Genomic DNA, 12,288 nt, shown 5'->3' with positions numbered 1-12,288 from the left:
GCATAGCTATAGGGGTCGCAGTGGTCGCAATTGCGACCGGGCCCCTAAGTCAGGGGGGCCCACGGGGCCCCCCAGGAGATAAGCAGTAAAGCCCTGGCCCGGATAGTTTTCAACACTTGCGCGCTGCAGGCGGCGCTGGCAGCTAAGTTCTCAGAGGGGCGGAGCGGAGGCAGAGCAGTGTATGCAGGCGCAGGCTCAGCCAGAGGAGGGAGGTCCCGCTCCCGTGGCAGTACTGGCCGGACGTGGAGGAGAAGATGCGACTCGCAAGTGAGTGAGGTGAGGGTGGTGGCCTGACGAGCAGAGACTTTGAGATCTCTCTGGGTCACGGTCAGGACCTGTGTATGAGGAGGGGTCTCTCTGTGAATGAGGAGCTGTCTGAATACGAGTTGGGGGTCTGAGGTCTCTGTGTGTGAGTAGCTGTCTCTGTATGGGGAGCAGCGCGTGATTACATCTCTTCCCATAAGTTTCGTTCTCTGGATAGCTGACACCTATTTGGCTGGGACTGGACTGTGACTTCATTTGTGCTCACCAGTTCAGTGGGAGGCTTTGATGCAACTTGGTCCTGCATGTTCTGTCCTTGTCAATGCTGGAAGTATTGCCCTATTAACACATTGCTGTGCCCCACACACTTTTTATAAGTGCTGCTCACAGTAAGGCTGACTCAGTAGTGCACTCCTCACAATTTTGCTTCCTTTAAGGCTACTTTCACACTTGCGACAGGACGGATCAGACAGGCTGTTCACCCTGTCGGATCAGTCCTGCTATTTCGCCGGACCGCTGCTCCGTCCCCATTGACTATAATGGGGACAAGGGCGGAGCTCCGGCGCTGCACGGTGAAAGGTCGCCGGACTAAAAGTACTGCATGTCCGACTTTAGTCCGACGGCCTCTCACCGCAAACTGCCGTGCTGTGCCGGAGCTCCGCCCCCATTATAGTCACAGCAAAATAGCGGAAGGACAGATCCAACAGGGTGAACAGCCCGACGGATCCGTCCTGCCGCAAGTGTGAAAGTACCCTTAGTGACCGGCTTGCAATAATGTTGCCCCTTTAATGCCCCTTAAATGCCCCTTACAATAGTGTTGGCCCTTCGTGCAGCCTTACAAGGCCACCTATACAATAGTGTGGTCCCTTTAGTGCCCCCCTTACAGTAGTGTTGCCCCCTTAGTGTACCCCACAATAGTGCTGCCCTGTAGTTTTAATAAAATAAAAAATACTCGCCTATCCCAGTCCCCAAGATGATTGGGGCACACCTTCCCCCTAGCCTGTGTTCTCCCCATTCTCAGCTCAGCAGGAACCATGACGTTACTGCATTGCAGCTGCCCAGGGGCGTAGATATAGGGGGTGCAGAGGTATCAGTCACCATCGGCCCCAGAAGCCTGAGGGGCCCAAAGACCCTTGTGCCTCATAAGAAGACACCGGTATTCTAGAAAGCGCATGCTGGTCAAGTTACACCTCTGGCTAGAGAGAAGGGGTTAGGTCAAGATTTGGCTTGGGTGGTGCCATTTAAATTTTCTCCTCCCCTGCCACTGGCCACAAAGCACAGAGGGAAAGGGGGCCAAGCTGAATTCTTGCACCAGGGACCATGAGCCTTTAGCTACGCCCCTGTCGGGATGCATGAAGTTAATGATCCTAGTAGCCTCATAGATTCCCTGATTGTGTGCACAGAGTGCCTTTGTAATTTTGAAACTTTGCTTATCCTCGTCACGTTCTAGGCAGGAAAAAAGGTTTTCTGAAGAGTGGAATCCAGGCGGACCCCTTAAAAAGATTAAACTCTGGGATTGACAGGGGTTTGATTTTTTTTTTCCAATTTATTACCCAGCCTGTTTGATACAGTGTCTGACAGGTTAGGAACAGATTCTTTTCTAGATTTTCTTCTGAGCTCACTACGATTAAAAGATCGTCCAGGTAGGAAATTAAGAAGTTCTGCCTTCTTAAGCGAGCAACTACTTCTAGCATTACTTTGGTAAACACCCTCATATTTTATGAATCTGTTCAAGCTTTTCAAGTTTATTATCAGATGAAATACCCATTTTTCTAATTTATTTTTTTTACTTAAAAATAAAATAAATACATACTGTTGAATAATAACCCCTTTTTTGCTGTAGAAGAGGAACCGGGACAATAGCTTTGAGCCAACAGATTCAAAACACCTTATTCTAGTTTTTCTTGTAAAACCGCAGATTTTTTTAATTGCCGTTACTCTGGGTGGAGGAAGACTAAAAGGAAATATTGTAGCCCCTTGATACAATATTTAGAACCCAAAAGGTTTACTGTAATTTTTTCCGATTATTTTATGAAAAGTCTTCCTCCCACCTGAAGTCATTGTTTGGAAGATTCCACATTTTTGGGATTAAACAAGAATCCTCTGTTCCTACTCTTCTGGCTTTTCCCACTGGACCACTGTCCTTCTCTGGTAGATCTTTTGGACTGAAAATAACTTATTTGTTTAGCAGGGAAGAGATCTTTTAGAATCCATCGCCTTTTCTAAAATACTTTCCAAGTCCTGGCCATCAGGTTACCATGAAAGGGCAAACTACGATCCCCCGCCCGCCTCCCCTTGAATAATCGTTGTGTACAGTGGTTATACCAGGGTGTCAGCACATTGCCGACACCCTGGTATAAACGGCGTACGGACCACTGTATGGAAAGAGTTAACAGTAAGATGCGGCTCCCTCCCTCTCCCATCGGGGGGCTGCTGTGCCTTTGCAGCCCCCTGACAGGATGGTGTGACAGAGGGAGGGAGCCCCCGTCCTTACCCTTCCCTGTCTGCGCAGTTCAGGCTACAACTGAGCAGACGGGGAAGGTACCCATGGCAACAGGACGCCTTCTCAGGCATCCTGCTAAAGGCATAGATCTGTTCAGACAAAGTGTAAGTAAAATACAGTACAGTACAATATATATTGTACTGTATTATACAGACATCAGACCCACTGGATCTTCAAGAACCAAGTGGGTCTGGGAAAAAAAAAAAAAAAACATTTATCACTGATTAAAAATGATTTTTTTTATTTTTTATTCCCTACACATGTTTGGTATCGCCACGTCCGTAACGACCTGATCTATAAAATGTTCATGTTACTTTACCCGAACGGTGAACGCCATAAAAATAATTAAAAAACTATGATGAAATTGAAATTTTGCTCACCTTACTTCCCAAAAAAGGTAATAAGTGATCAAAAGTCGCATGTATGCCAAAATTGTAACAATCAAACAGTCATCTCACCCCGCAAAAATCATACCCTACCCAAGATAATTGCCCAAAAACGGAAAAAAAAACTATGGCTCTTAGACTATGGAAATACTAAAACATGATTTTTTTTTGTTTCAAAAATGAAATCATTGTGTAAAACTTACATAAAAAAAAAAGCATACATATTAGGTATCGCCGGACCCGTTTCAAATGGCTCTATAAAAATATCACATGAGCTAACCCCTCAGATGAACACCGTAAAAAAAATACAAATAAAAACAGTGTAAAAAAAAAAGCCATTTTTTGTAATCTTACGCCACAAAAAGTGTAATAGCAAGCGATCAAAAAGTCATATGCACCCCAGAATAGTGCCAAACAGTTATCTCATCCCGCAAAAAATGAGACCCTAGTTAAGATAATCGCCCAAAAACTGAAAAAACTATGGCTCTTAGGCTATGGAGACCAACTTTTTTTTGTTTTAAAAATGAAATCATTGTGTAAAACTTACATAAATAAAAATGTATACATATTAAGCATCGCCGCGTCCGTGACAACCTGCTCTATAAAATTACCACATGATCTAACCTTTCAGATGAATGTTGTGAACAAAAAAAACTGTGCCAAAAAAGCTATTTCTTGTTACCTTGCCACATAAAGAAGTGCAATATAGAGCAACCAAAAATCATATGTAAACTAAACCTAAACTAGTACCAACAAAACTGCCACCCTATCCCACAGTATTTTTTAAAATGGGCTCACTTTTTTGGAGTTTCTACTCTAGGGGTGCATCAGGGGGGCTTCAAATGGGACATGGTGTCCAAAAAAAACAGTCCAGCAAAATCTGCCTTCCAAAAACCATATGGCATTCCATTCCTTCTGCGCCCTGCCGTGTGCCCGTACCACATATGGGGTGTTTCTGTAAACTACAGAATCAGGGCCATAAATAATGAGTTTTGTTTGGCTGTTAACCCTTGCTTTGTAACTGGAAAAAAAATATTAAAATGGAAAATCTGCCAAAAAAAGTTACATTTTTAAATTGCATCTCTATTTTCCATTAAATCTTGTGCAACACCTAAAAGGGTTAACAAAGTTTGTAAAATCAGTTTTGAATACCTTGAGGGATGTAGTTTCTTAGATGGGGTCACTTTTATGGAGTTTCTACTCTAAGGGTGCATCAGGGGGCTTCAAATGGGACATGGTGTAAATAAACCAGTCCAGCAAAGTCTGCCTTCCAAAAACCAAACGGCGCACCTTTCACTCTATGCCCCGCTGTGTGGCTGTACAGTAGTTTACAGCCACATATGGGGTGTTTCTGTAAACGGCAGAGTCAGGGCAATAAAGATACAGTCTTGTTTGGCTGTTAACCCTTGCTTTGTTAGTGGAAAAAATGGGTTAAAAATTAGGCAAAAAAAATGAAATTCTCAAATTTCATCCCCATTTGCCAATAACTCTTGTGCAACACCTAAAGGGTTAACGAAGTTTGTCAAATAAGTTTTGAATACCTTGAGGGGTGTAGTTTATAGAATGGGGTCTCTTTGGGTGGTTTCTATTATGCAAGCCTCTCAAAGTGACTTCAGAGTTGTAGTGGTCCCTAAAAATTTGGTTTTTGTAAATTTCTGAAAAATTTCAAGATTTGCTTCTAAACTTCTAAGCCTTGTAACATCCCCAAAAAATAGAATATCATTCCCAAAATAATTCAAACATGAAGTAGACATATGGGGAATGTAAAGTCATCACAATTTTGGGGGGTATTACTATGTATTACAAAAGTAGAGAAACTGAAACTTAGAAATTTGCAAATTTTTCAAAATTTTTGGTAAATTAGGGTTTTTTTATGGATTTTTTTTTTATATATGTGTTTATTGTCATTGTTACTTTGTGTTTCATTATCATACAAAAACTTCATGTCAATATTACATTTACAATAGTATAAAATCCATAAGTCCGTCAAAAATCTAATGGAGATCTCACTTCCTGGGGAGAAAGCAGGACCCATCTGGCATCAAAAGCTTAATAAAGCAGATGGGTAAAACATCTCATTTAATGTTGTTATATCTATAAGGGGCAGGGATCAGAGGCCCGCAGCCCAGGCGGCCTACCAAGCAGCGAACGCGCACCGCATACGCCCTCCTTCAAAACATAGTGAGCATGATCGACAGGATCAACACTCGTGTGGCGAATCATCTGGTGCTCACATACACCATGCGGAACGAGCTCACAGCGATCTTTAATCGCGCACTTCCATATAACAGAAGAAAAGGGGGGTCCAGCAGTCTTCTATCACAGTGGTGTAGAGCCCACTCACATGTTTTACTGCCTCATCCCCGTGTGGTTAAGTTGAGTATTAATGCCCTGCTTAACCATAACTCACATGTGTTCACCACAGTGTCTCGTGTAGCAAAGGACTCGAGTCGAATATCGCTCAGTCACCGGCAATTGAAAAGAATATGAACAAAAACAGAACCAAAAACTTTTTACTGTATGTATCAGGTAATTTTACCGAACATATCACACACACTTCTTAATTTTAGGACTAGATTTAGCTCCCCAAGCACCATCATCACTCTGCATTCATAAAGGAAGAGAGGGAGACAGAGGCACAAGGGGGTTAGCATAAGTAAATATATACAGCATCCCTTCCCCCCCCAGTAGAAATAACTTACAATAGTAGGCCCCTGAAAGGTCTTCATCTGGCTTGTACCAAGTTCAGACATGCTGTCTGGCCCCTTAACCTCTGAGCCCTTTAAATACCTCTTATCTGCAGACCTCAGATTACAGGGCGACTTCCACCTTGATCCAGTGCCCCAATTTTAGCTCCGCCCCCTCAGCGTGCATTCCGCATACCGGAAGTACCTGCTGCAATGTACATGGACCGCATCCAACTTCCGGTGAGGTCATCGCAAGCACAGAAAATATCACGTTGCGAAGAGGAACTCCCCAAGTGTCCGGTTCGTACATGGACCTCCACACCCTGCGCGCAGAGTGGGAGGTAAGGAGCAGGGTCCCCAAAGATTTAACAACACCGCAAAACCAAACTAGGGCATGGGTGCTGCCCGCTTCCCTCATGTGGAAAGGCATCCAAATTTTAAACTAGCCACCTCTGCCTGCCTTACACAGAAGCCGACTCACAGCAAATGCCATGAGGATAATCCGTCTCCCACCAGGGACAGAAAGACACCGAGAAGGAGCCGGAGGAGGGTCAAATTCATTCTTCATGTCCCTACCTAGTTGGAGGAGTGTCATCTCTTATGGTATGCAGTAATGGGGATGAAATGGAAATATATATAATTATTTTGAAGAAGTAGAAGAAATTCCATGGCTCCATATGGTGAAAGGGAAAAGTCCCAGCAAGTGAACTGAAACGTTGCATGGGTGAATAAAAGGACACAATTTCCTTCACCATATAGAGGTGCCGTGGAATTTCTTCTATATCTAGCAGGTGGTTTTGTCAGAATCCATATGTGCTGGCACTCCGCACTATTTTTTTCTATTTATTTTTTTACTTTATTTTGCTTGGTGCTGCTCTTGCTCTAACCTACAGTATATATAATTTTACACACACACACACACACACACACACACACACACACACACACTTTTTTCAATATTGTCCATATTAATTTCTCTCCTTTTAAAAAACAAATCTTCAATGCACATACAGAATAAACAGAATTTACAGCATATTACCATCAAAAGGCCTGAAGCTTTATTTTAAGTTTTCCTTTTCATATTCTTAAACTATATACAAACATTGAAAATACAATTAAAAATGGACAACAGACCAAAATAAAATATAAAGCAAATCAGGGGAAAAAAAGAAAATATATATATATTAACTTTGCACAGAGTAAAGGCCGATTCACGCTGTCGTGATCGGCCTGGGAAACACGGTCCGTAGTAATTAATGATACAGTCAGTTTGTATCTGATCATGCCCTAAAGGCAGAACAACATTGAGGCCCATATGATCTTTTTTTGTGCGTCAAATCAAGCAAAGGATTGAATCCCAAAACTCCCTCTCCTGTATCAGGATCCAGTCCTTTATTTGGCAAAAATATAAATATTTCTACTGTATTTAAATTTTTTAAGAGACCTGCACATACAAGCCAAGCCCTAGAAAATACACCTCCTAATAGCAGGTACATAAAGATTTTTTAAAGACACATTTAGAGAGCATTTATACACAGATATTAGTTTTACTTCCAAATAGTTTTGCTAGAAATGAGAGCAACTTCTACCTGATGTTGGCAGGAGCTATACAAACTGTAAAGACATGCAGTTTACGGAGTCATATAAAGTGCTACAACTTGAGAGATTCAACCCAAGCAGAAGGGATTTATGACATTTATACATAAAGACCATTTTTTTTGTCACTCTTTGACCAAGCTACATGCTGCAGAGTTCAGACCATTTCTTTGGACTGTGTACATTAAACATTACAAGACATCTTAACATTAAGAAGAGACGTTGCTAGTAAGACCAGTAGGATCCGTTTTAGGGATTAGGGTTCTGTACATTAAAAGGGGTTGCGTCATCACAAACATTGGAGTTGTATCACTAGGATATTCCACCTCTCTGACCCACAGCCATCTCTAAAATGTAGCCTGCAAAGTAAAGAGCAGCATTCACTTCTATGGGGCCAACGGAAATGACCAATCCAGCGCTCAGCCCTTTTCGGCACTCCTTCACTTTGCAATCGCCTTTCTAGAGATAGGTGCTGGTCCCAGACGTGGTAGTGATATGCCAATGTTTGAGATTACACAAACCCTATAAAAAGGAGCACAAAATTAGAAAAAAATGGCTGCTTTCTTCCAAAAACAGTGCCACAACTGTCAACTGGTTATATGTGGTACGGCAGCTTCGACTGATTCAGTGAGGTTGATCTACAATACAAGATGATACATGGAGAGATGTGGTGCCGTTTCTGGAAGATAACCCTGATATTATCCTAATCATTCACAACCACAAGTGTTAAGCCACTTAATAAACAACATGCCAAACTATCAGGAAAGTAATCCTTCCTTATTCAGCACGGCAGTATATTGGTCTTTAATAATTTAACACTTAACTGACAAGTTTGCTGCGTTACTTTTTTCCCCCCAGGTTATAAAGGGTAAGATGTTGTGTGCGCAATATCTAGAATGTTAAAACAATAGAGAGAAACGGACAAAGGAAAACTTGCTTAGTTGCCCAAAGCAACCAATCATATTTCCACTTTTTCCACATATTTTCCACTTAGTTGCCATGGGCAGCTAAGCCAGTTTTCCTTTAAAATATTTTTGATAAATCTCCCCCAGTGTTACCTCTGCATCATGATAGAAACTGTCTATTGAATTGTCATAAAATTTTAAATATAATAAAAAAAATTGGCAACGGTTTCAAAACAGGTAATAACTCAAGGCAATAACTGCCACGTACTGAGTTTTTGAGCCAGCACCATGGACAAGCTACAACGCCACTCAACATGTCCATAGGAAATCAACTTGCTTTTTACCTCTTATGCATTTTTTTTTCCTTTCTTGATCATTAGTGACATGACCTATTTCTTTAGAAATGCTTAACAGCAGTGAATGCATATAATATTAAAAAGATATAGTAATCACACATTGAAAAAATGGGAAAAAATTAAGCCAAAGTCATTTCATGGAATGTTAAAAATAGTGCAGTGGCCTCATCAATTTATGAATTGGCAGGACCAAGCTGATGGAATTTTCTGACATTTTCATATGACGTGCCAAAAAAATAACTTCATTAGGATTTTCCCTTTAAGTAGTCAATGTTCTCATATGTCTTTATCCTATACCATCTGTTATTACGCAGCCAGGCATTTTACCATCAGGCTTTTTGGTTATTTAAAACAAGGCGTTTACACATATTTTACATATATAGTGCTTTATATCATTTGCTGTCCCTAGCAGGGCTCAATCTAAATTCCCGATCAGTATTTTAGATAAATAAGTAACCGACCGTATTATTGCCAGGGAAGCGTTCATTAGAGGAGTAATTTTACTCATAAAACAGAGTCTGCAGCTTGGGGAAGAAGCAAACATGTAGAGGACATGCTACATGACCTTTCTTGTAAAGCAGACATTGCATTATTGTTTGTGATATGAAGCATGGATCTCCTTTTACCACTTTTCCAGTGGGACCAGCAGCACCATCTCCAAGGAAACAGTTTCCGACCAAGTTGACGGAATTTACGCCGAAACCTCTTGTTGATCCAGAAGTAAACAAAGCAGTTAAGGAAGCCATTTCCACTTGGTAGCCACAAGGACACAAATTCTACCCACTCAGGGACTCTCTCATGGCTAATAGCTGGTAAAAAAAATAAAAAAAATAAAAGCGTAAGATATTTGCAGGAACAATTTTATGTCTATTCAATTAGCTATAAAACCTCCTACGTGTTCCGATGATCGTGTTTAACCCAACAGTATTTAGGGGTTCATGCAAACAGCAGAGCAGTGTGCAGGAAACCTGTGCAGCCATACCTCAATTAGTTTTTTCATGGATTTCATATGAAAAAGTGAGGAAAAAGCCTCTATACAAACTCAGAGGTACAATACCAGCCCACACAAGGCTATGGGCCAGGAATCCTAGACCCAAGCAACCAAAATTCTGTATTCGGCCTTAGGCCGCTTTCACACAAGCCCATTGCGGGTCATTTGTGCACTAGTATTGAGGGGTATGTGAAGTATCTGGAATGGAACGGCATTTGCAGATGAGTGATTTGGATGACAGGTCTTGGTTGAATTTGTGCTAAGTACATTGCAGGTTTTTACAGAATAAATGCTGACAAGTCAACATACTTTTCTCTGAAAAGGCATTATCAGGCTACAGATCTGGATGAGCCAATTCCTAGGATAGGTCATCAATATCAGATGGTGGGGGCCCGATACCCGTCACCCCCACCAAAAAACTGTTTCTCAGCAGCCACTGGAACTAATGGAATGGAAACAGACTGCTCCATGCTCTGTGCTGTGGCCATACTGGGTTACTGCAGGTCAGCTGAGCTGTAGGATCCAAGCACAATCACTACACAGTGAACGGAGCCTTCTACTTCCACTGATGAACTAGCCTAAGGATAGGTGATCAATATCTGTAGCCCAGAAAACCTCTGTAATTAATAATGAATTATCAGCACATTTTATATGCTGAATACAGGAATGAACATGACATTGAGGGAGATCATTCCAAATAGTATTTTACTATATTAGGGGTTCCATTATGTTCAGTAGGTACAGTACAGGTTTTATCTTGGGTTCCATTTCTTTAGTCTCAAAAAAGAAAGAACTAAAGGTTGACTCAATAATTTGTGAAGCAAGACATGCGGAATGATCAATTAATTAAACTATATTATGGGTCTTACCATTATACAGGATAGTGATCATGCATGGTGCCCAACATGCATAGAATACACAGACTACTGGAACTAGGACCTTGGATGCAGCATCTCCCTTTCGCTGTCCCTTTTCTCCCACTTCCTTGGGTGTATACAGACTGCTGTTTATGTCGAACAGTTGAGTTGATGTTACATTTTCACACACTGTGGAAATTTCCAGTTTGTGGTTTCTGTTAGCCAAGCACACACTCATCCGTCTGCTCTGCTTTCTTGCCACCAGCCACAGTCGAAGGTTGGCAAATGTGACTATAGCTGAGCAAGGGAAAAAGATAAAGGTTGTGAGGAGTAGAGAGTAAATCATATTGCTGGCATAGTCTGGGTTACAGATAAGGGAGGCCCGGGAAAAATAGACATGAATTACTCTTCCACCAGGGATGGAAATAGGAAACAAGAAGATTGGTGGCAACAACCAAGCTGCAGCAATCAATAACTTGACCCGGCGGCGGCTCATTACCCTGTTGTAGTGTAGAGGAAAGAAAACTGCTACATAGCGTTCCAGACTAATGGTTGCCAAGGAGTAGATTGACGAGGCAAATACAGAAGAATTGATGAAAGCTACTACGTGACAATATGACCCGATAGTAGAGTTGATATCCTCTTCATCACCAGGCTCCAGAGCAATGCTGCCATACAGATTGAGTGGGACCACTACTATGGCCAATGTGACATCTGTGCCGGTCAAGGAGATAAGAATATAGCGACTGTTACTGGACCAGCCAGAAACAGATGAAGCAATGACTAAAAAAACAAAAAAGTTCCCCAAGATGATAAGACAGGCCAGGGCTGTGATGATGCCTATTTTCAGATCATGGTTACCATCAGAACACAACAAACTTTCATCCATGTGCTCCTGAGCCATCTCTATGGTGCTTGCATTCCATGTGGATATGTTTTTCATGGTCCTGAGCAAAATGGATAGCATAATTGCAGCAGTGACAGTTTGGGGCTAGGATTTCAGAAGATGGAGTCACACCCTACAAGGAAGATATGGATGAATACCATAATCATATCAGCAGTCATTTTAAAAATACTCCAAGTAGAAAACACAAATGCTAGGGCAGTGATCAGCAATCTTTGGCACTCAAACCATTATGAAACTACAACTACCAGCATGAACACTTCCATAGAAGTGAATGAAGTGTGTTGGGAGTTGTAGTTTCAGAACAGTTTCAGGGTTGGGACCCACACCTATCTCCAGAATGGGGACTTCAAAGTGCCCTCCATTCATCACTGTGCAAGTTACGAAAATAACCAAATGAGCGCACTTGGCTATTTTTGGAGGTCTCATAGGGGTGAATGGCGAATGCACCATACATGTATGGTCGCCACTCCATTCACCACTATGGGGCTTCCAGAAGCAGCCTAGCCAGAGCTCAGTTCCATAGTTGATGGTGGCCATACGTGCACGGCTGCTCACTTTGGGGGCCCCATTCTAGAAAAAGGAGCAGGTCCTAGAAGTGGAACTTGTACCTATCCGACATTGATGGCATATCCTAGCAAAATGCCATAAATGTCTGAGATGAGCCAACCCTAGCAGTAAGTACACCCTAACAGGAATTAAGCAGAAAAGCAAGAATACATATGGCCCCAAACAAGTCAAAGGAACTCAGGGGAAAACTACCTCTTGATTAAGCCACAGCATGTGTTAGGGCCTAGTCACACAATGCATTAAAATTGTGGATTATTGACGCAATTACCACT

General features: G+C 41.9%; 1 protein-coding gene across 1 annotated transcript; it reads right to left on the bottom strand.

The window, feature by feature from the left end:
* Positions 1–9,198: 9,198 nt before the first annotated feature.
* On the bottom strand, positions 9,199–11,515 carry LOC122932656 (trace amine-associated receptor 3-like). The gene is made up of 2 exons (XM_044287197.1): positions 10,555–11,515; positions 9,199–9,503 (listed from the first exon to the last, which is right to left on the bottom strand). The coding sequence occupies exons 1-2, from the start codon at positions 11,507–11,509 to the stop codon at positions 9,199–9,201; spliced, it is 1,260 nt and encodes a 419-aa protein (XP_044143132.1). The 5' UTR covers positions 11,510–11,515.
* Positions 11,516–12,288: the final 773 nt, after the last annotated feature.

Source organism: Bufo gargarizans, chromosome 1 (genome assembly GCF_014858855.1).
Source record: "Bufo gargarizans isolate SCDJY-AF-19 chromosome 1, ASM1485885v1, whole genome shotgun sequence".
NCBI lineage: Eukaryota > Metazoa > Chordata > Amphibia > Anura > Bufonidae > Bufo > Bufo gargarizans.
This window is presented reverse-complemented; position numbering and strand designations above follow the sequence as displayed.